This window comes from Aricia agestis, chromosome 1 (genome assembly GCF_905147365.1).
Source record: "Aricia agestis chromosome 1, ilAriAges1.1, whole genome shotgun sequence".
Classification (NCBI taxonomy): domain Eukaryota; kingdom Metazoa; phylum Arthropoda; class Insecta; order Lepidoptera; family Lycaenidae; genus Aricia; species Aricia agestis.
In genome coordinates, this window is record NC_056406.1 from 868666 (window position 1) to 894017 (window position 25352).

Consider the following 25352-nt stretch of genomic DNA (forward strand, 5'->3'; position numbering starts at 1 on the left):
GATCATGATTAATGGGGTATAGATAGTACATAATATTCTTTATGTGTATTTAAATTAGTGTTATCGGTTGTATTTTAGGTCCCATAAATATGGACTGATAACGCAATCAAGTTTCTTAAAAATGTTAACAGTAGGAATACCTAAACAATAGCAATATTCTTTTAAAGATTTAATTTAATTTTTGTTTTTAATTTTCAGAGAAGCACCATAACCGTATGTTATATAAACATTTTGTAACATAAGTACGTCCACATTAATTCATTTTTTTCCATAATATGAACAAACCTTGTAACTTGTAAAAAATTGCTCCGCGGTTTTTTTTTAATACAAATAAAAGGTGTGCTCTCGTTGCTAGATTTTCTTTAAATTATAAAAAAAATCAATTAAGAATATCGATTCTTGATGAATATTATTCCGAAGAATGAAAACTGTATTAATAATTACAAATTTAATCTAAAATAAAAACATCCGTGCTCATACACGATGTAACAAAAATAAGTGATAATACTTTAGGGTGTGTACGTGTTCCTTGTAGAGAGTTCACTGTGAAAGTAGCAGCACTGAAAGACCAAAAGTTTTTTCACTTTTGTATGGGGAAACTCGTGACGCTCGGGCCCTTGTCCATACAAAAGTGAAAACATTTTTTCGTCTTTGCTGTTTCTTTCACAGTGAACTCTCTGTACAAGGAACACGTACACACCCTAAAGTCGTAACTGTTATTTTTGTGACACCCTGTGGATTATGACGAATAATTTCATTTCCCCTAATAATCTATTTAATCTTTTTCCAATTGTTTTTTTATTGAAAAAATCTCTCTCAACTTTTGGTGACCCCACAGAAGCTTTGCAACCCCGTACCCCACAGGTTGATATACACTGGCCACTGGCCTAAACCATGGATGGACGATGACCAGTCTCAACTCTCAATGTTCATCGCACATGTCATTATCAAACTAAATTACTTTTTATCAGTTCAATAAGCTGTCATAAAACTTATCGCTCGAAGGATTATAGGCTTTCTTTTAAGTCAAAATTTGAGTCACTGCCGCGCCGCCCTCAGAGACGAACATTAATAATTACCTACTTATATGTAATTAATTTAAGAAATGGACATAAGCCCCATACATTATCTGTCAAACTCTTTATTAAATTGAAGGTTAATAATATTAATAATAATAAATAAATAAAATATATAAATAAAAATGAATCCATATATCCCAAGTGATCAGCGCATCACGCGTACAAACGGCTGGACCGATTTCACTAATTCTTTTTTTGATGTGTTTGTTATTATCAGGAGAAGGATCTTATGACAGAAAAAAAATTATAAATTGCGCGAAAAATTAGAAACAATATAAGTAAACTACTTTAATGTAACATTTAACATAGAATTGAAAGTTCATGCATTTTTTGTGCGACGGGATGGCGATGGAAGTTACCATGGTGCCATGCCATGCTTATTATATTTAGTCACTTCAATAAAATGATGTGCGAAATTATGCGAAATCGAAATTATAGATACTTATACGTATGGAAAAACAAAGTTTGCCGGGACAGCTAGTAATATAATAATTATATTAACTCTATTTCTCCTCATAATACAAGTTTAAGATTTACATAATAAATTATTTTGAAGTTTGAAGTTTGTAGCCGAGCTCTACAGTCTACACCTCACCGCTCGATGTTGAATTCCAAGTTTCTAATATTAATTAGAAACTTGGAATTAAACTCGGTGAGTATAGAATTAAAGGTTCACGGCATTATGATCCTGGTGATCTGTAATACAGGCATGACCTAATATAAATATAATGGACACCAGCTCCTTACAATTTCACCTGACTGTCGAAAATTCTGTTATTCAAATATTCTGACGTCAAAGATAATTACAATTTAGATTTATAAAAATACAATTACATTATCAGATTTCATAATATCAGTACAACATATTAATTAATATCATATTAAAAATGAAAACATTAACATAAAGATAAAGATCACCAGTGTATGAGGAGCAATGAGCAGAATTCAGGGACATATAATAGAAACTTACACCCAATTAATATCTTTGTCATATTTATGTAATTATCAACCTTGTAATATGCTTTTCCGATTAGCACTCTTTTTACATTTTTTTAAATTTTATTTCTGGCGAGCAAACCACATATTTCATGTGGTATCTTATGTTATTTATAAAATTCTCGTGTCACAATGTTCGTTCCCGTACTCCTCCGAAACAGCTTGACCGATTCTCATGAAATTTTGTGAGCATATTGAGTAGGTCTGAGAATCGGCCAACATCTATTTTTCATACCCCTGAGTAATAAGGGTTGTTCACATTATTAAAAATTATTTATATGGCTAAACAACGTTTGCCGAGTCAGCTAGTATAATATAAAATTCTCGTGTCACAATGTTAGGCCGCGTACTCCTCCGAAACGGCTTTACTGATTTTAACCAAATTTTATATGCACATTCAGTGGGTCTGAGAATCGGCTACTGGGTACTTTTTATATTGATAAGTGAATTTGTTGAATAAATAATAGTAAATTATTACAACTCGAGACTGACGGCGACCATTGTTTGTGGGACGGGATAGCGATGGACACAACAACAAACTAACAACTTAGAACTACTGTACCTAAAAATGGACATGGTTTCTAATATTAGACCTTGTACTGATCTAGCAATCTATTACTTTAGTTTTTAGCAGTAAAAAGAAAAAAAAAGCGAGCAGAGAAAAGAAAGAAGACAAGAGAAGCACGGAAACTAAAGACTGTATGAGACATAAGTAAATAAATATTATGAAAAATAAAAATGTCATCACATTCGGATCATTCATATAAACTAAAAACAAAAGAGGACCAAGTATAGAGCCCTGAGGCACACCAATCTGAAAGAATGACCCCGACGAGATAGCATGTTCAATACCTACACATTGTTTTCTATTAGACAAGTAAGATTTTATCATATCTAATGCTTGGCCACGTATTCCATAATAACCAAGTTTCTTAAGTAGCTCAAGGCTCTTCATGGAGATCGTAAATATCCACAGAAATAAATCAAAATAGAACGGCTAAGCGGGTGGAGTACGCGTGTTTCAATCTTGCACGAGTGAGCAAGATTCGTTGAACGTTCATTCAGTCAGTGCGCACGTCTCGACTTGATTACTCCGGAGCGGTTGTGCAAAAATGCCTCAGTGTCTAATTGTAAAAACAGAAGTACGAAAGTGAATCGGTGAAAAGGAGGTATTTCTTTCCACGGGTAAGTTATTTGTTCTAACTAAAAGCAAAGCAAAAATTGACACAAGCGATTCTATAGCAACGCACGCGCCGCCGTTCTATCTTGATTTATTTCTGTGTATACCTCTATAGCAGCGGACCCCAAAATACATTGTGTAATTATTATTTATCAGCAACAACGTATCTAGGTGATATATGAAAGAATTAATTACGTTCACTAACGGCCGTTCCCAATATTTGATCTATCTCTGATTTTGCTCTACTAGAGATAGGAATAGCTCACAATTGACATAAAATATATGTCTCTAATGTCTAATGTGAGCTATTCCTATCTCTAGTAGGGCTAAACCAGAGATAGATCAAATATTGGGAACGGCCGTTAGAAACAAAGATCTGAAAGGTTTTATTTTAACAATGGGGTCGTAAGGTCGAGAATTGTAAGATCGAATCGCTGGAGGGTTTTGAAGCGAGAGCAAAGAAAACCACGGACATAAACTAACAAAATCGAGACCATTTATTGAGTATCTAGCGTTATTGACTTAATCCCTGTCGTCATAGTCGTCGTCGAGGTCGAGGTCTCTCGTCTTGACCTTGGCTTCGGCCTTCTTGCCCACGTCCCTGATGACGTCGGAGTCCTCCAGGCGCGGGTAGGAGGGCTTGGCCAGCACGCCCGCGGCGTTGGAGGGCCCGTGCACGTTGATATAGCCCTTGTTGCCCCACGCCTCCGACCATGAGTTCTTCAGAATGAAGTACTGCTCGCCCTTCTTCTCGCCCCAGCCCACCGCCAGCACGGCGTGATCCAGCTTCTTCGGGCCCTTCGAGCTGAAACAAAGAGGTAAAGAGTTAGGTGAAATCCAAAAGTAACACCTATTTTCACATGAGTAACACTCGTGACATAAAGACCCCTACCATTTGTCGTCGTACAGGTATCCGGACTTGTAGAACTGGAAGCTCTTGCAGGAGGAGTCCACGATGACTAGAGTGGGGGCGTGTTTCTTGATCGCGATCTGCGGAAACAATATTATTTAATAATACATGATTATTTTCTTGACGACCTCCGTGGCTCAATGGTTAGAGTGTGTGGCAACTCAAGCCGGGGGTCACGGGTTCGAATCCCGCCGATGGAACAAAAAGTTTTTCAATGTTCCTGGGTCATGGATGTGTATTAAATATGTGTATGATATAATAAAAATCTTAAATATATGTATAGTATAAAAGTATTAAATATATTTCCGTTGTCTGGTACCTGTAACACAAGTCCTTCAGGTACTTAGCACGGGGCCAGACTGACGTGGTGTGAAGCGTCCATAGATATTATATATATTATATTCTAGATGACGGCCGCCACTCTAGATGACGGCCGCCACTCCGTTACGCCAAAATTCGTTCCTCGCGCCTAACGAGAGAGTTTCCTTTAGAAACAATATTATTATTTTGAGGATATATTACAGCACTGACCTTAAGCGCGGGTACGCTGTTGGCGGTGACGTTGACGTGCGCGCTGATGCGCGTCACGGCGGGGATGCTGTTGTCTTGACACTTCTCAGCCTGGAACCAACATAAAAATTCATATAATAGTACCTACTAATATAAAATTACCCAAGGATATATAATGAAGTCGTCCTAGAAGCACATTATACCATCCGGTGCAGGTGCTATAAAAAAGGTAATTTGAATAACACTAAAAAACGGTGCTTGTGCAGTTTCGCTTCGGTACAATTCAAATCCAACTAAGTATTATATTCTCTCATTGCATCAATGGTCCCACCTTCTGCTTGTACGCAGGGTACTCCGCCTCGGCCGGCAGACCGATGTTCTGCACGTAGTCGTAGGCGTGGCTCGGCCAGCTCCTGCCGCAGCCCTTGGTTCCGAACCTGTTAACATTGAATTGCTTTAATGTTATATACAGACTTTATGTCTTCGAAAATTTCAAGGGCGAGATAAAGATACCAGAAAGAGTCCCCTCAATGTATTCACTGTAGGGTGCACTCGTTGGTGGATTGTGGACAAAATCGTGATCTCAGAAGCCAGTTCGCAGGAAATTTGTTTGGGGGGCTTTATATAATATTTTGGCGTCGCCTCTTTCGCAAGAGGCCATTTAGGTACGGCCGTACCTTAATTAGATTCTATTTATTGTCAATGAAGGGTCGCATAGTTTAATTTTTAAACTAATTATAATTTTGAATAATAATATGAGGCTGGCATAGATGTCAAGTGCATTTATAGCCCTTGTCAAAAATTTGATAAAAAAAGATACGCACTTGTTGGAGCAGTCGACGAGGCACTGCACGGAGAGCGGCACGAGCTCGCGGCGGCGGATGAACAGCGCGCCCTCCACCGCGCCCGCCACGCTGAACGCCCAGCACGAGCTGCACGACGCGCCCTGGACTGTACACGGTCACAGTTAGCTAATCCTCTAAGGCGAGGGCCTGAGGTGCTAGATTCCAGATATACAGGGTGTAACAAAACTAAGTGATAATACCTTAGGGTGTGTAGGTATAGGTCCAGTGTATAGAGTTCACGGGCGCTGCAAGAGCAATATTTTTTAACTTTTGTATGGGAAAACTCGTGACGCTAGGGCGCTTGAGCAAAAATAATGCCAACTGCTACAAATGCAAAAAAAAATCGTCTTTCAGCGCTGCTATTTTCATAGTGAACTCTCTACAAGAAACACATACACACCCTAAACTTTTAAAGTATGAACACAGTTTTGTTACATTCTGTATAGTCGCTAAGGAGTAAGGCTTAGAACTTTATAGACACTCCGTGAAAGACCATCGCTTCAGACGGATTTATGAATTCCAACTAATATTAGACAGCTAATTTATCGAAGTCAATTACTTAATTATTATTAATCGGTACACAAAAGCAAAAGGGAACCTACATTTGACAGGAGACACGGCACCGCGGGGACGCCAGTCGAACTTCTTCGGCAGCTTAGACTCGGCCGCGCGGAGGGTGGATCTCTCGTGGGGGAAAGGTTCAGACTTGAAGTTCTCGGGTTCGGGTTGTACTCCAGCCAGCTTCCCGATCTCCTTGTTCAGGCGGTCGGTGAGGAAGTTCTTGGCCAGCAGGGAGGGAGCTCCCTCGCGATTGCCGGACGCGATGAAGCGGTCGTGCTGGATCAGGAGGTTCTTACGGACCGCCTCCTCCACGTTGTCAATGTACTGGCGGCCGTACTCGGTCTGGAACCTGACGATAGTTCATGTGTACATCATTTCTCAATTCAACAAGATGAAAGAGGCGTTACAAGTCTCGTTTGTCACCGATGCTATGACCTCAAAAATGATTCTCTCTGTCTTCGTTTCTTTTTTCGTCCCGCCCTCGCAGGTATAAGCTTACGTAACATTTGAATAGATATTAAATTACTTAAATGAGTTTATACCTGCTGAGCCGAAATCAGTATCTGCGTCTGTCGATGGCTTCTACCTACTTTGAGAAGATGTTGTCGTATCGCAGGTCCCTGGCCGGCATCGTGTACTCGCGCAGGGGGTTGAGGCGCGCAGCGTCGTCGGCGTTCGTCGCGTTGAGGGTCTCCTCGACGTCGCATATCATTTCTGTGGACACAGGAGTGTCAAAATCGTCATCATCGTCATCTTCGTCGTCGTGGATAAGACTAACTAAGGTCACTAATCACTATTTACAACTGCTCGTTTTAAACTGACTTCCAAAAAGCCAAAAAGTTTCAAATGTTCGGCTGTGGATATTTTCATTTTCAATGTCTACATTTTTATTTCTGCTGTCAATAATACATATTTATTGACAGCAACAGCCTACCGACTATTTATTCAAGTGTTTTCAATTTTCCGCAAAGTTTTGTATGGCGTGAATTCTTACTCAGGTTGGGGCTGTAGAACTTGTTCTCGCGCTGGCTCTCCTCGGTGACGTAGTAGCGGTGCTCGTACCCGTCGGTGGCCGCGCCCAGCACCGAGCTGTCCACTGTCACCTTGTATCTGGGGGCAGTCGCAGACGGTTACTTGACGAGCAGCTCTGGATTTATGTATAGGCAGTATAGGCCATGGCCTATGGGCGGCAGCGTCCTAGGATGGCGGCAGAGTTCGTACATAGGGGCGGCAAAATTAAAGTGACCTATACTCAAAAAACATTTAAATCCAGCCCTGCTGATAAGACCCTATAAGGCAATATCGCTATTTCGATTGGATATTTATTGTCGTCTTATTGTCGTCGTCGTCTCGTCCAGCTTATCAATCTTTACAAGCTGCATTTAACAAAACGTTTGTTTCGAAGATTGGCTTATTAGATTCTATTAAAATCTTTATTATTCGTAGGTTAAAATATGTATTTAATTTTGCATCATGCTGCACTCGTTGAACTTTGGATACCGATGTAACCGATGTTATTTCTTATGCGTATTGCTGACCTAGTAACGATTACACTTGTGTCTACTTACTGTCTTGATTTAATATTGGAAAATTATTTAGAAACTGCAATTTATTAAGAGGATACTCCAGGGGCGAGAGAAATTGAAAATAGGTATTTGAAAATGTATTGCTGTCTCACCAATCTCAAGTCTCCCCCGCAGAGTGCGATAGAGACAACACGACAAAAGTTCTAATAAAAGAACAGAAAATCTTCGATTCGTTGTCCGCTGATTCCTTCTCCAAAACTTAACCGATTTAAGTACTTTTTTCATTAAAAATTAAAGAAAGGCTTGAGCTGTGTTCCTATGTTTTACTTTTTTTGTATATTTTAGCCAGTTTTGTTTTCTAGGTGTTTGAACACAGAGGAAAATCTTGCCATTTTTTTGGGTTTTTGGACGTTCTTATCTTTTTTAATAATAAAATTATAAAAAAAAGAAAACATAAGGACATGCTAATAGTGGCCATAGATATTCAGGGAAAAAAATCATAATTCTACCGGCATTATCCAGGGAGGAAACAGGGGACAGCGTTTGTATGGAAAAACGGTGGTGTGGAATCCTCTAAAGTTTGTTCAATTCTTCGTTATTATAGTTATTATACCATTGTTTATGCTAGTTGCTGCCCTTTGCTTTGAGCGTCTTTTTGTAACAAAGGAAGGAACTTCAAATTATAATTAATTGCAAAACAAAGTTGGAATTGTTAATTTATGAAAATGTATTGATATCACCCGCCACTTTATCGGCGTCATGGCCTACATATTAGTTCAAGGCCAATATCGAGATGTTCTCGTAATATTAACTACCGGTTACAGCAACCATGTCAAGTTACTCGCGACTCGCAAGGCTCAATCGCCAATCTTAACAATATAGCGGTCTTTTAGAAAAACCAGTGAAAATTCCCTTTTAAAAGATGACGCTGTTGAGAGGAGTTTAAAAGGATTGCGACATTTTCTTGTTTTAGGAGTCGAATATCAGTATCACTGACCATAAAGGGGAAATCACAAAACGATACTCACGAGAGTGGGATGGCGATATCGTTCTGTGCGCGCACCAGGTACAGGTCGTGGTGGAAGGTGAGGGCCTCGCCCGCCGCGCCGCCGAGTTCACCCGGCCGACCGGAGTTCACGTATCCCCAGTGCTCCACACGACCGCCCTCGGTCTGGTTGTATCCTGGGGGGTAACATGGTTGAATTAGCCTGATCAACTCGACTTTTGGGAATGCATTTGCGCAATATCGGGACGAGCGTAATGCTACTTTTATCTACCATTGAATCAAGGGTAGATATAAGAATATAATAATAGATACATTTTTACGGGCAAAGACAATCAAGGGCCTTGATTGCAAGCGGTAAGATTTATTGACAAATATATCACACTCTAGGCTCCAGAGTCTAGACTCTAGCTAGATTCTAGAGTGATTCTAGATTTAACGAATCGAGATTTAGGCTGCGTTTCCACTGAAGCGGAGAGGAGCGGAGCTTAGCGGTGCCCGAATTGACCAATCGTGCTATCCCAGCGGAATGACAGCGAAGATTTTGAGCATGGTGATTGATCAATTCGGCACCGCTAAGCTCCGCTCCGCTTCAGTGGAAACGCAGCCTAAAAACGTCCTTTGACTATAATCTTTGTCAGTGATCAGATGACATTGCGCATGTGCTCCGGGCCTCACCGATGAAGGCGAACAGATCGAGGTCGGGCAGTGCGGGGTTCCGCAGATCCTCGTGGGCGGGGGCGAGGGAGCTGGCCATGCTGCAGATCCGCCTGGTATTCTCGCCGGTCTTGTCCACGCGCACCTGCACGAGGAAGTAGTCGTCGCTTTACATTAAATTACGCAGAACTGCTGCCAGCTTTTAGGGTATGTAATAAGTTATATCTTTATATCATTTTAAGACACTGTATCATCTCCATCATGGGTATCGCCGACGCAATAGATTTTCAATTGTTATGCGGCAGCCGGCGGCCGCTTGGATAAATGGGGATTGGTGGGTTAAGTAAAGGAACATCTAAATAATAACGAATGTTAAATAATGACTTGTTATAAAAGTATATCTACCGCCAAGCGCTGTAAGCTGCCGTCGGCCACCGGGTTCTTGAACGCGACGGTGGCTCCGCCGTAGTAGTCTACACGGGATGATCCGGTAGCGGCGTCCAATCTGCAAAGCATGGTAACTCCAGTTTAGTAACAAGCGTTCGAGCGATTTTTGTACTATCAGAGAAGTTGGTTCATACTTCATAGGCAGGCGGACCTACGTAGTTTGTTCGAGTTATGTCAATCCCAGCGTTCACATCACGACTTAGAGCTCGAGGCTTTAAATGAACGTGGCGAAAAAAGGGACTAACGCTGCCATCATACAAAAACGTCATTTTTGACAGTAATTCTCCTTTACCAGCAGCGCCCCGTTCACGTTCGATAAAGCCTTGTACCACTTTACATTTAATTGACATAATCCAACAAAATAACGTAAGTCTGTCAACTGTCATTGAATCAATTTCTCCGATGGTACATAAAAATAAGTAATTCAGAGCAAGTTATACCTAAGTAAAAATAGCGTACATATACGACTCTGAGTTAATGTTACAGCATTAATTACAGCCTTGGTCCTCACCTCGCGACGTAAGTCTCGGTGTAGCCTGCGCGGGGCACGGTCAGCTCGCCGCTGATCACGAAGTTCGGGTTGAACCGCGGGCGCGGGGGCTGCTGCTGCTGCTGCCGGAAGCTCCCGTAGCTGTACTGTCCCTGGTAGAAGCCCTTCGTCGCCGAGCTGGCGGCCGGCGTCAGCAGGGCGCGGTAGTTCTGGAGTACGGGAGTTCGGGTGCCGAGGATGTCCTCGTCGGGAAGAGGAATACGCTCGCTGGCGTCGTGGTCGGAGAGCAGGATGGGTGGCAGTTCCGGGCTACTCGCCTGCTGGGCCAGGAAATCTTGCAGGAGTTGCGCAGATGACTCTGGAAATATTAAAAATGTATATTTTGGGATGCTCCATCACAAGTTCTGGGATTTCCTGTGGTGATTTGAATAATTGTATTAAAGTTTAATATTGTTCAAATAACTTTATTTGGAATTCCAAATGCTCTGTCGACAATAATTATTATATTATACAAGAATTTGGTGCTACGGTTACCAAAAAGGCAATTTGGTTATGGAATCTATGACGTATTATATACTCTTATATGTAAATTTAAACGAGCAATTCTTGTATACAGTGTGTTAGTGTAAACACCTTTGTCCTTGAAACCATCAAATGAGCCCGTCAAAATGAACAACTTTTTCTATGAGAACAATGCTGGGAACTCAAAAAAAGCCGTCTTTATACCCATATGGATGCCCGGATCGGCAATTTGTATGGGTATGACGACGGATTTTTTTGAGTTCCCAACATTGTTATCATAGAACTGTATATATATAATATAATATTATATAATTAGAATCTCGGAATCGGCTCCAACGATTTTCATGAAATTTAGTATATAGGGGGTTTTGGTGGCGATAAATCGATCTAGCTTGGAATCATTTTTATTCGTGTTTTATCGAATATCGAGCAAAGCTCGGTCAAAATGCTAGTATGTATTATGTAGCCTGTAACTTTTCGTCTTTTAGAGTTCACTGAAAGAACATTATTTTTGTGATTTGTATGGGTATGGATTTGGATGGCGCCGTGCGCCACGTTATTTTGCCCGTACAAAAGTTACTACTATTTTTACAGTGTATAGTGTATACAGTCAAAAAGCAGACTCATGCACATCCTAAAGTATTATCACTTTCTCTTGTAACACCCTGTATATCTGGTAATGAGTTAACAGGCTATTCTTATGGATTAATCAGCTGATGTGTATACCGGTCTTCTCCACGGGCGGGGGCACGGGTTGTCTGTCGAGCTGGTCCGGACGCACGTACGAGGGGAACTTCAGACCCTGCTCCTGCACCGGCTTGGCCTCCTCCACCACGATGGGTCGGATCGGCTTCGATGGCTTCTTTACGGGAACTTCGATAACCACTTCTTTCACCTTCTCCACGCCATACTCTGAAGCTGAAAATTACGATTGCAATTAAGTTCCTCCAGAACAGGTATCAGGAAATTATAATTATTAAAAGAAATAAAATAAACAAAAACGAAATGAAATAAATAAGGAATGGAATAAAATGGTATGGAATGGAATGGAATAAAATGGAATGACCCGGCGAGTAGAACCGGCAACAAGATAGTTTTTTTTATAAAATAAGGGGGCAAACGAGGAAACGGGTCACCTGATGGAAAACAACTTCCGTCGCCCATGGACACCCGCAACATCAGAAGAGCTGCAGGTGCGTTGCTAGCCTTTAAGAGGGAATAGGGTAATAGGGTAGTGGAGGGTAGGGAAGGGAATAGAGTAGGGGATTGGGCCTCCGGTAAACTCACTCGGTGAAACTCAGCGCAAGCGCTGTTTCACGCTGGTTTTCTGTGAGCCCGTAGTATTGTAGTGAAGGACTGACCTGGAACGGGCGGACGCGGTTGCTCCAGTGGGTGCGCTGAGGCCGTGACGGGCACCGGCACTGGCACCAGCAGCACTGGGGGCGGTACGTTTCCCAGTCCGGCGAAAATGTTGCCTGTCAATAATAAATTATTTTCTGGATTAAAGCATAGTGATTCAAAAACAAGACGTAAAACGCAAAATTAATTCATAATGTTTATTGTTTACCGGCTAACTACTATCTATGGTCAGATGCAGTAGTGAACTAGAAACTTGTAATCGATTATGCAAAACGATTCATTATAAGTAACTCATGTAAAAATGTAGAAGCTTTATCAGTATTTCCTTACCGTAGGCTGCGAACGAGTTCCATGACCAGTTGGGGTTGTAGCCGGCGAAGGGCGCGCTGGCGGTGAACTGCGCGTGCGCAGCTACCGTCGGTTCCGGCGTGTACTCATTGCCATCTACAATGACATGGAGGACGTCAGTGGTTACAGTCATAAAACCTCACGATATTGAGCAGAGAGAGGAAGATGTCATGTCCCCAGTTAATTGGACGTGGAGGTCAATTTTTCGACGTTCGATTCACGTTTATGTTGTAAAAGGTTTACCTTTTTGATTTCAGCAATATTAGATTTGGACTCCAAGACTGAGACTACCGTGGAAATAATTAAGAAGATTGTCTATATTTCTCCTTCACTCCTCAAGATTTTTCCCTATTTTGTGAAACAAGCAGCCGCTCACGGTGCAACGTTTAGTAATATTTACGTACTTAATAATTATTTAGTGCATTTGTGGTATTTCTCTATGATTTTTTCCTTAATCTGTGGCAGAGCTAGACTACGTGCACTTACCAGGACCAGATTTATATTTTTTAAGAGTATAGACCACTTTACATAATAATTTTTCCGCCCCTATGTACGAACTCTGCCGACATCTATAGGACGTTGCCGCCTATAGGCCATGGCCTTATAACTGCCTATACCAGAGCTGGCACTCACCTAGCTTGTACTGCACCTTGAACTGGGGCGAGCGCGCCTCCCTGGTCGCGGGGTTCGCCTCCCTCGCTTTGGGCAAGCTGCTCGCTGAAGCCGCTGCGGCTGAAACAAAACAGTTTATACTTCAAATTGACGTCCAACATAAAAGGAGAGTGAATATTCTTGTACCCTGTATAATAATGTAAGGTTCTTTTTTTTTAAACAACCTTTTTTGAAGTCGATTAATAAGGAGACAAACGCGCGAACGGGTCACCTGATGGAAAGTAACTACTAACTACTGTCGCCCATGGTTACTCGCAACATCAGAAAAGCTGCAGGTGTATTGCTAGCCTTTTAGGAGGGAATACGCGCTCTTCTTTAAGATTTGCAAGTCGTGTTTGTCCGGAAATACTGCTGGCGTTGGTTCGTTCCACAGTTTTACAGTGAGCGGCAGAAAGTTGAAAGTTGAAGAAATGTGGAAGACTGCCACTCATCAAGGTGATGAGAAAGGTATATTTTTTACGTGGAACAATGGCGATGTAAAGAAATATTAAGTCTTTGAAGGGAAAGCTCGCTTTGTTGAGTTTCTTAAGATTTTAATGTCTTTCGCAGAGCGTCCGTGCCTTGTGGTTCGCCTCGAGAGGGTATAGGTTCGATCTCGGGTACCAAAGAGACAATTTTCACATATGGAAGCTCGTACGGTAATAGGAAACATCGTGAGGAAACTCGCACAGGGTTGGTGTCAGACGTATTGACCTGCTCAATGCTCATTCCTCAGTCCAGAGACGTCCAGATAGTCCGAAGACTAGGCCGACTATGTTGCGAGAATGCCGTATTTGCTTGGGCAACCATACGGACATTTCGAATACTGTCCCGGTTACTACAGAATTTAATTAAAAATACTGTATTTAAATCATCCACAGTGGATGCAAATGCCTTTTTGTTTTTAAGGGTCGATCCACAACGGATGCTGGTATAGGACTTCTTTGTAGTATTTTTGAAGCTTGGGAGGAGTCGCAGGATGCCTTAGCTGGATGGCTCAGCGGTTTGCGCGTGAAGAGGTAACAGACAGACAGACACTTTCGCATTCATAATTTTAGTATGGATTTTTGTAAGTATATGAGCATGACAATTTTCAAATTTTTGTTCCGATCACAGTGCTTCCACCACTCGTCACCGCTATCAATATGGTTTATTTTTAGCTATTATTCCTCAGATTGGGTCTTGCGGTTTCATTAGATCAGCCTTCCGTGATGGAATTTCCTAATATTCTTACATACGCTTTTTGTGTAACTCTATAACTGTGATGAGTCATGCAGCATACTACCTATTATTATCTATTTTAACTTATAGACGTGCACTTCAGTACATAGGCCTTCCCCGAAAATCCCCAGTGCGAGCGACAGTATCCGCTATCCATCCTTCCATTGACTTGGCTAGCTTGACAGCTCACCTAGCTCCTAGCAAGGCGTCCAGGGTCCATAGTATCAAATCAGACTGTATCTACCCGTGAAGCTGTTTTCAAACGGCTTATTCTATATATATAAAACTCAAAGGTGACTGACTGACATAGTGATCTATCAACGCACAGCCCAAACCACTGGAGGGATCGGGCTGAAATTTGGCATTGGAACGTAGATGTTATGACGTAGGCATCCGCTAAGAAAGGATTTTGATAAATTCCAACCCCAAGGGATTAAAATAGGGGATGAAAGTTTGTATATAATAATCCTTCTTAACGCGAGCGAAGCCGCGGGCAAAAGCTCGTCGTTTAATATAACTAATTTTCGTACACTTTAGGCCGACTCTCCCGTATGCCATATTATGGTCGAAAAGGTAGGTTAGCTGCTAATCGTACGCGCGCGTCAGCATTCGAAAGCAAAACGAGCCTTAAATGTCAAAGTTAAAATAGTATTAGTCGCTGTCACCTTTGTGTGTTTACAAAAAAATTGGTAGTAATTTATTGGCGCGACCTTGACAATCGTGACATTCACTTCGATCCCCCGCAGGCCGCACGAATCCGGATCGTGTGGTTCTAACTTCTAGCGATATAATATTATATCAATTATCATGTGCCATATCGCCGAGCGCCGCCCCCGCATCGGAGCTGAGGTACGAATCGATGTGTTCGCGCCATCGCCGATAAAATACGCTGCAAACACTCCTTAGAGCAGCGGTTCCATAACTTTTTTGGTGGCGGAACCCTTGTTAACAAGTGAAATTTTAGAACGACCCCCAGAAATAAATGTCTTCGAATGATCTCCATGATGTCTCCATGCTGCATGTATGCACCAGTTTTTCGCTTTTCTGTAGAAAAGCGAAAAACTGGTAATGCTTTATCCAAGGGAAATGGAAATAGGAAAAAGTACGGAAGCAGGTCGCACTGTTCGATTAGAATTTACTAGATGTCCCGCGCGGCTTCGCCCGCGTAAATTAGGAATTTTACAGAAACCGTACATTTTCCCATAAAAATATTTCCCCCGTTTTTTCCACATTTTCCTGAGTTTCTTCGGTCGTATTAGTCTTAGCGTGATAATATAATATAGCCTATAGTCTTACTCGATAAATGATCTATCTAACACTGAGATAAGTTTTTAAATCGGACCTGTAGTTCCTGAGATTGACGCGTTCAAGCAAACATACTCTTCAGGTTTATAATATTAGGAAGGTATAGATTTTTTTAAATTATCGCTTGACAAACTCGAGTCTCGATTTAAAAGACTATGAAATGGTATAATATGGTAGTGATGATGATGATGATGATGATGAATGTAATTTGCATAGTAGCATATGCTTTCTGTTCTTAAAACAACGCCGAAACTCCCAAACTTGTATCTATAAAGAATCAGGAGTTCTCTCAGCACCTTCCGAACCACGGTATACCAGGTATATCTGGGTGCAAAATCTTACTTGTTGGTAGCATATGCTTAGAGTACTTCTCACGAAACCGAAGTCACCATATGTTTCCCTATAAGTTTTGAGGAGTTCCCTCGATTACTTATGGATCCTTCATCAGATCACCACTTTTGTGAATATAATACCAAATTAGGATGATACCCTATATACCAAAAGAAAAATTTTGAAAATAGGTTAACAAACGGCGGAGTAATCGTTGAATATAAGAAAACGAACATAACACCTCCCCCGTTTTGAAAGTCGGTTAAAATTGTAGCCTATGTGTTATTCTGATGTATAAGCTATATTATTGTAAAGTTTCATTAAAATCCGTTCAGTAGTTTTTGCGTGAAAGAGTAACAAACATCCATACATCCAAACAAACTTTCACCTTTATAATATTAGTAGGAAGTAGGATTTATCATGCATTGTTATTACACCACGCCGCACGCGATAAGCCAGTGCCTTTAAGAACGTCCCCCCCCCCTTAGGATACTGCCGCTCCTAGGCCGTGGCCTAGGGGCGGCAGTAAGGGCCTATTTATAAATGTAGGGCTATTCTAAGTTGCTCAGCCTTATGTGTAACAAAACTACTCGAAAGCTCGACTACTTATTTGTACTTTATTAAGACAACGCGACGCGAAGCGGCAGTAATTCGTTCTGATTGTGTCAAACCTTGGTCAAACCTCATCAACGATTCACTAGTATTGACAAAAGCCAACCAATAACACGCGGCCATCTGCCTGCGAATGAATACTGATGGGACAGCTTATTATTGTGCTAAATAGCAACTTAATGGTAAACGTTTTTTACCACAATTATGGTGTCAAGCTGTCAATAACGTGTAGGTGTGGCCTTCAACTGATGGCCCTAGTGTTGCGTGGTCACCTGCCGCCCGGGCCTTCACCAAAACATTTCGAATTAATCTAAACTATTGCCAAACGACCGGACCCCGGCAACTTGGTTCGTCATCGGCATAATTTGTTATTGCATAAAAATATCTATGATAGAGTATCTAAACTTAGTCAAGATGAGGTCAGGTACTCGTAAATCTAACCTAAATTCAATGTCAAGTTTATTTACGGAATACTTCATTTAAAATACAAGTTCTTTTGGTTCTTTCGAAGAATATTCTGTAATATATTTTTTTATTTCCTTTGATTAAGTAAATCAAAATCTAAAATCTGCGTCAAATTCCAAACTTCTCTATCAAAACTATCTACAGTTTGACTATGTATCGGCATCGATAGTTAATTGTTCCCAAGGCGCCATTAATTAATATTTAAGGAAAAAGATTAAAAGACTACATTACAACATTTCTGGAACAACTTGCAATCGAATTTAGATCCTAGATCACGAAATACAGCGCGACCTTTAGCATTATCTTGTTACTACATTCTTTGAATTTAAATTATGTCAGACATCAACCAATTAAATTTAGCCATCAAATATAAAGTCATCATTTCATATTTTAAACTAACCGTTTTTCGCGTCAACACAAATATGTTTCGCTGTTTTCCACATTTTCCACTGATTCTTCGCTATCATTGGTCACAACGTGATGTTAGACAGAAGAGAGAGAACTTTGAAAGTGCATTATTTAAAATATTATATTTTGTAAAGTTTTAATTTGAGTCTCAGAAAAAGACGTAGTTTATGTCCTATTTAGACATACTAGGATAGTTTTTTTCCGGCATAATATTGTACGGTTTCGGCGCATTGAAACTGTGGGCATTATCTCGTATGGATCATTTTTTTATCATCTATCTATTAGCATTACACATTGACCTCAAAGCTTTATTATAACGACCACTCTAATGCCGACCGTTGATGAGTGCCGAGTGATGACATTCTGAAGGTAATTATAACATGTGGAACCCACTGTATAATTATAGTATGTTACTAATAAGTAATAGCAACGATTTAAACTGCAGGTACCCAGGATAAGTATGATCCAAGGAACTTAGAGTCAAATCCTTGGTATGATCTGTATAATTATAATATAACTTGCATTACATAATTTCAATCTACACTTATATTATAAATGTCTGACTGTTGCCTCTTCACGCCCAAACCGCTGAGCCGATTTTGCTGAAATTTGGTATGTAGACGTAGATACTTTGACTCGGAAAAGAACATAGGATACTCTTTATCCTGAAAAATGTACAGTTCCCGGGCGATAGACCTGTCTCATACGTGGGAGAGCCATGCTTCGGCACGAATGGGCCGGCTCGGACCGGAGAAATACCACGTTCTCACAGAAAACCGGCGTGAAACAGCGCTTGCGCTGTGTTTCGCCGAGTGAGTGAGTTTACCGGAAGCCTAATCCCCTACCCTATTCCCTTCCCTACCCTCCCCTATTCCCTTCCCTACCCACCCCTATTACCCTATTCCCTCTTAAAAGGCCGGCAACGCACTTGCAGCTCTTCTGATGCTGCGAGTGTCCATGGGCGACGGAAGTTTCCATCAGGTGACCCGTTTGCTCGTTTGCCCCCTTATTTCTTAAAAAAAATATATATATATAAATCTAGCACGGTAACCCAAAAAGAATTAAAAATGTATTGAAAAATTTAATACTTCCGTCGTCCGGCTTCCGTACGTGCAGCTTTTGCCAAAGCGTTTCTGCGATCCAATACTGCAGTCTGCAGTCGGTTTTTCAGACCTATCCTACTATAACTATTTTATATATTTTACGGCAATAAATAATTGCCATCATTAAAATATATTGGTATTAAACCTATGTTACATAATATGAAAGCGTTTGGCAGTAAATTAATAAAAATCTCAGCCACCTTTGAAATCATAAATTATCTGGTACATGTGTACCTAATTGCCTGTTGAACACTATCATAGTACCCCGTCATTTATCATCGATCATCATCATCGCGCTCTCTTCACTCACCTAAGCAGCATAACACCACGAAAGCCTTCATCACGGTCACTGGCGCCAGCTGGTGGACTGGCCGGCACGGAATCTCGCGAGGAACTGGCGCGGACTCATCCTCATCAAACCCATCGTCTTGACCGCCGGTTTGGTACCTATTAGTAAATGTCAGACGCCGAGAGAGAGGCCATTGAGAGATGTGGATTATATTTTTATATGCTTACTCAGCTCAAATATTCTGTCGAAATATATTGTGTGTTGTGTTTTAAAAGTAATGATTGATTTGGTTCACTAAAAATTTAAATCAGAAACCATTTCCCTAGTAGTAAGGAGTTATTTTGAAACAATAATAAATAAAATTGGCCAAGTGCGAGTTGGACTCGTGCAAGAAGGGTTCCGTACCACTCCGGATTCTTAATTATTTAATTTATTTTAATTTTATTATTAATCTTATATCTTTAAACGAGCAATTCTTGTATGCTTGACGTGGGAGAGCCATGATTCGGCACGAATGGGCCGGCTCGACCGGAGAAATACCACGTCCTCACAGAAAACCGGCGTGAAACAGCGCTTCCGCTGTGTTTCGCCGAGTGAGTGAGTTTACCGGAGGCCCAATCCCCTACCCTTTTCCTTTCCCTACCCTTCCCTATTTCCTCCCGTACCCTCCCCTATTCCCTTCCGTACCCTCCCCTATTCCCTTCCCTACCCTCCCCTATTACCCCTTAAAAGGCCGACAACGCACCTGCAGCTCTTCTGATGCTGCGAGTGTCCATGGGCGACGGAAGTTGCTTTCCATCAGGTGACCCGTTTGCTCGTTTGCCCCCTTATTTCATAAAAAAAAATATATATTATATAAATATATAATTGGAATCTCGGAATCGGCTCCAACGATTTTCATGAAATTTAGTATATAGAGGGTTTCAGGATAAATCGATCTAGCTAGGAATCATTTTTAGTAAGTACAGTGTCATTTTATTCGTGTTTTATTAAAGTACAAATACAACTGAGTATTTCGTGAACATTTCAAGGGCCTACCTGTTGCCATTATGGATTACGAGCAAGAAAAGCCAAAAATAAAATCACGTATGTTGTATAGGAGCTTACTTATATACTAATTTGATTTTGTTTTTAGTATTATTTGTTGTTATAGCGGCAACAGATAAACACAATCTGTGAAAATTTCAGAAGTGTGGCTATAGCGGTTCTTGAGTTACAGCCTGGAGACAGACAGACAGATGGACGGACAGACGGACAGACATGAAGTCTTAGTAATAGATATGTAATTGATTGTACCGTTGGTTCTTGGTGGAAATGCATGTTGAACACTAATAAAACAATATTTGATATTGGAAAAAGTGCACGCAAATATTGTTTTATTAGTGTTCTTAGTAATAGAGTTTCCGGTTTTACCCTTCGGCTACGGAACCCTAAAAATTAGCCAACGCCCGATTCTGTGAACCAGTATTCCAGTTCAATCATCATAAACAGCTAAAACACGATCAGATCGGGTCTGCAAATTCTTTAATTAATTGTTTTTACTTTACATAATATATATCTGAACTCAATTTTTTTTCAGTTTTCTATTTTACTGATCAAAACGCCCAAAAAATCGGTTTCGGAACGTCAATTGTGTTGTATGATCGAAATTCATAAATTGAAGTTATTTCAGGAAAATGTTAAGAGAATCTACGAGGATTTCAACCATATCTTGAACATAATCAATTGAAAGTCCTATTAAACACAAGAGTGTGGACTGCGTGTTGGTTCTACTTGCTGCGGAGAGTTTGACGACCTCTGTGGCTCAGTGGTTTAACGCGTGCTCAGTGCTGAAGCCCGGGGTCGCGGGTTCGAATCCCGGCGACGAAATAATAAGTTCTCAATGTTCCTGGGTCATGACTAGTGGATGTGTATTAAATACATGTATCATAATATAAAAAAATCTTAGCACAGGGCCAGACTAACGTGGTGTGAAGCGTCCATAGATATTATTCATAGTTGATGACGTTAACGGGAACAATTTGTGCAGCATGTTAGATCGTCACTCGGGCCGTCTATACTTACTAATCCAAGTTAACATCTTACGGCGAGGAACACAAAAACTCACAGACAGGTCAAAGATATTACTAATAGCCAATAGGTACTATAATAGAGTTGGGCTCCGGGCTGAGATCTATACGGAGGTCCTACAGCGGGTAGGGCTTCGGCTTGACCCTTCGCACCTTTGGGGTTCACGCGAGCTAATATTTGCGCTCCGAGACCTGATCGAGGTTTGACCAAATTTGTAGAATCCGTGACCTTTGCTTTTCAAGATCGCCAAAAGATCAAGTTTAGTCTAGTTGATCTTTCGTTAGATAATATAGTACCAGCTAATCGATTACAAGATATATTAGTACTATTAATTTTTATGTTTTCACTAGAGGACCTGTGAATTTATATCTGTCATATAATAACAGTTTGAATGGGCAGATAAAATAGTCGTTTTCAATATTTTACTCCCAGTTTCACCGTACAAGACTTCCATGGACTTAAGACCAAAATTAGCCAAATCAAATCAGCCGTTCTCAAGTTTTGGGGAGACTACCAAAATTAAAAATTAATTTTCGCCATAATAAAACTAAAATAATAAAACAATAAAACTGTAAAAAAAACTGAAGTAAAAAATTTACAGTAGGTACCTACACAGTTATAGTACGGAAGTATCACTCAGCATGCGACAAAATACCTACCTACGTCTTTTTTCCTGATTTCAAGGTGCTTACAGCCGAACTCAGATATTTTGCTTTATATCTTATTTAAAGTTAATATCATTTATTCCGAACATTGACAATAAAAATATGAACGAATATTATGATCCTCGACGCTTTGCCCCCTCTCAATTATTAAGGTTGGGTTGCACTAGAGGCGTGGTTAAAGTTAAAGTTTAACTAAAGTTATTTTTATAGTCAAATATGGCGTCCTTTAGCTTTAACTTTAAACGTAACTTTAACCGGAGAAATTCACGTATGAGCGGAGGTAAGGACTAAGGACGCCATATTTAACTTTAACCAAAGATTTGACATTTTGCACTGTAGTTTTAAATTTACAGTTAAAGTTAAAGTTAGCTGGTGCAACCCAGTCTTAATGGTCCTGCGCCAAATTTCACCAAGACGAGCGAATTATTTGTGCGGCAAACAAACCAAACCCTACGTCTTCTCTACATTAGTAATATATTATACAGTAAAATATTATAATATCCGCACTCCGCAGCCTGTTACGGCTTTGACTTCTCAATGTTATCGAAACTGACGAGGTCGTGTTGCGGTCGGCACGATGGGAAATCAGTATCAGATCACAAATCACTCTGTTTGTTTCGTGGAAACTTTTTGAGAATCTTTAAGTTGATAGTGAAGGACACCGGCCGTCGGCGCGCAGACAGGCCTTATTCAAATTATACCATCTAGGATATTGATTCCTAGGCAGTTGGTATAGTGCAAGTGTAGTCCCAGAGCATTATAATACTGGGGTGTAGTATAGTCATGTGGTAGGCTTATGTCGATTCAATGTTAGCTGTGATCGGTCGGATGGGTTTGACTTAAAGCGACCAAATTACTTAGGGCCGCCATCTGCTATTCTATCCTATTTCATTTCATATGTACAATTTCATATTTTATTTACGTTAAATATTATAAATTAAGGGGCGAATATGTTATGTATCGTAACGATCAGTGTCACTGAAATCTGAATTACAGAGCTAGATCAATATCAGCTTTCTATTGGACTAGCCATTAGGAATATGCTCGTGATGACAAAAATACTTAAAATTCTTTACAGCGTAGATCGCCTTTAAGATTACACTATAAAGCATTAAAAGTACTAAAGTGAGGTGCCCCTAGTGTGCGGCACGGTGCGCGTGTGTTTAGAAAAATTCATAAATAGCACAAATTCAAAAAATCAACCAGAAATGTTACTTTTTTGCGTACGCTGCCTAAACTATAAAAGATAGAACCATAAAATATTCTAAGTAATTGTAGATCTTTTAAATATCTACAAAAAAGTCCGCGACACACTATACCTATCTATGTTGAGTGAGGCACAATAACCATTTTTTTATTAAAAAATCTTTAAATGTTTTTGGACTACATTAAAATGCCTTTATTTTACTCATGGCATTAATTCTTATCAAAATAAATTATTTCATTACTAAGTACAGTTAATGTAGATAATATTTAGTCTTAGAATATTAAAATTGGACGTTTGGTTTTAATGTTACGAGGGCTGCTATTTATGTATCCGGAATTAAAAAAAGAAACAAACATATATCATTTAATATGGTTTTATTGCTTTTCAAAATATTCGCCGCGATGATCGACACACTTTTGCATACGCTGGAACCAATTTTCATAGCACTTTTTCCATTCTGATTGAGGTATCTCCAAAACGTGCATTTTGAACGCATCAACAGCCTCTTCGCGGCTCGAAAAACGTTGACCACGTAATTTGTTCTTCGCGTATGGAAATAAAAAGAAATCGTTAGGTGCCAAATCAGGGCTGTACGGCGGATGACCAGTCAATTCGATCTTTTGACCCTCCAAAAACTGAGTTGTTTCAGCTGAGGTGTGACAGCTAGCATTGTCGTGATGTAATATGATTCTGCGTTGTCGGTTGTCCTTTCTTATTTCTTCAAAGACTTCTGGTAAACAAATGGTCGTATACCATTCAGAATTAACCGTTTTACGATTCTCTAATGGAACTGTAGCCACATGTCCATTAATTCCAAAAAACAGGCGACCATTTGCTTCAAAGTACTTTTTGCACGAGTAACTTTTGTTGGTTTCGGCTCATCTTGGAACACCCACACCGTTGACTGTTGTTTAGTTTCGGGGTCATATGCATAGATCCAAGATTCATCACCTGCGTAGATATTATAAACGGCTTTTGACGTACCACGGTTGTATTTTTTTATCATTTTTAGGGTTCCGTACCTCAAAAGGAAAAAACGGAACCCTTATAGGATCACTTTGTTGTCCGTCTGTCCGTCCGTCCGTCTGTCAAGACCCTTTTTCTCAGGAACGCGTGGAGGTATGAAGCTGAAATTTATATCAATTACTCAGGTCTACTGTCCCTTGAAGCTGTGAAAAAATCAAACTTCTAAGCCAACGCAATCAAAAGATACAGCCGTTTATGCTGCAAATTTTCGACACTTGCAAGGGAATCAAAACCTACAGGGTGCTTCCCGTGAACTCAGAATCTTGAAATTTGGTACGAAGCAACGTCTTATAGCATAGATAAAGGAAAAATTACGAAAACCATAAATTTTTAGTTACATCACATAATATATTTTTTTTTAATAATTTTAAACTTACTACCCATTTCCTCATAAACGCGTAGAGGTATTAAATTGAAATTCATACCAAATACTCAGGTCTATAATACCTTTAAGCTGTCGGAACCCTCGGTGCGCGAGTCCGACTCGCACTTGGCCGGTTTTTTTGCACCAATCGACACGAGCCCGTTTTTGATCGATTGTCAAGTTGTGCGGAATCCAACGCGAACATATTTTTTTTACAGCCAAATGTTCGTGTAATATCTTATGTATGCTCGTCATACTTATGCCTAAGGACGCCTCTATCTCGCGATATGTAACATGACGATCACGCATTATTAGTTCCCGCACAGCATCTATATTTTGTGGGACAACAGCTGTTTTTGGGCGACCTTCTTTATTTTCATCCGTGAGCATAGACCGCCCACGATTAAACTCACTGTACCAGTGATAAACAGTGGTTTTTGATGGTGCTTCATCTCCAAAAGTTGCGGTGAGTTGAATAAAGCACTGTTGTTGATTTAGCCCACGCCGAAAATCGTAGTAAATCATTGCACGAAAATGTTCACGCGTTAAATCCATGGCAAATGAAGACACGCAATTTTCAAAATGACGCCACAATGGAAAAATAATTGACAGTCACATGAAACAAAATGTATTCTTCAACCAAAGAGTTCTATTTTCAAATGTTGTAATTACTTTTTAAATATTGTTCTTGTAAGTGGCCAGTTCCGGATACATAAATAGCAGCCCTCGTATGGCGAAATTAAAATATTACGATTTCTGCTGCACGTTGCGAATTGGGCGTCGTCAAGGCGCGCCGCGCGGGTGTGCTCGCCCGGAGAGTCCACGTAAATATTAATTACTAGCTGTTGCCCGCGACTTCGTCCGCGTGGACTTCAGTTCAGCGCGCGATGTCAACAAAATTGGTGTCAAATGCTTTTATAAAAAAACCCTGGTACCCCTTAAATCAATACAGCTGTCCAGTGTGGACACAATAAGTATTTCATTTTTTTATATTAAACTTTATATTTTATGCCAAATTTTAAAGCTTATTTAGCCCCCCAATTACACAACTTTACCCATAAACTATTTATCATTGATAGGTTTAAGGTTACGTCACTGCACAGATACAGTACTGAGTTATTTAATACCTACCGTAGAATAGATCAACAATCGAAAAAAATCGAAACTTAGATGGAAGATGATACCACCTCTTATAGAAAGACT

At 40.3% G+C, this 25352-nt stretch overlaps 1 protein-coding gene across 1 annotated transcript; it reads right to left on the bottom strand.

Annotated features, from left to right (window-relative positions):
* Window positions 1-3775: 3775 nt before the first annotated feature.
* On the bottom strand, window positions 3776-12127 carry LOC121729664 (counting factor associated protein D-like; the record flags this gene model as incomplete). Its single annotated transcript, XM_042118252.1, has 14 exons — window positions 3776-4060; window positions 4148-4245; window positions 4697-4786; window positions 5007-5112; window positions 5500-5626; window positions 6123-6430; window positions 6672-6795; window positions 7076-7191; window positions 8636-8789; window positions 9289-9412; window positions 9673-9772; window positions 10226-10562; window positions 11453-11644; window positions 12088-12127. Coding segments are annotated over 14 exons (2199 nt in total), but the record flags the coding sequence as incomplete, so codon positions are not given.
* Between the last annotated feature and the right edge of the window lie 13225 nt (window positions 12128-25352).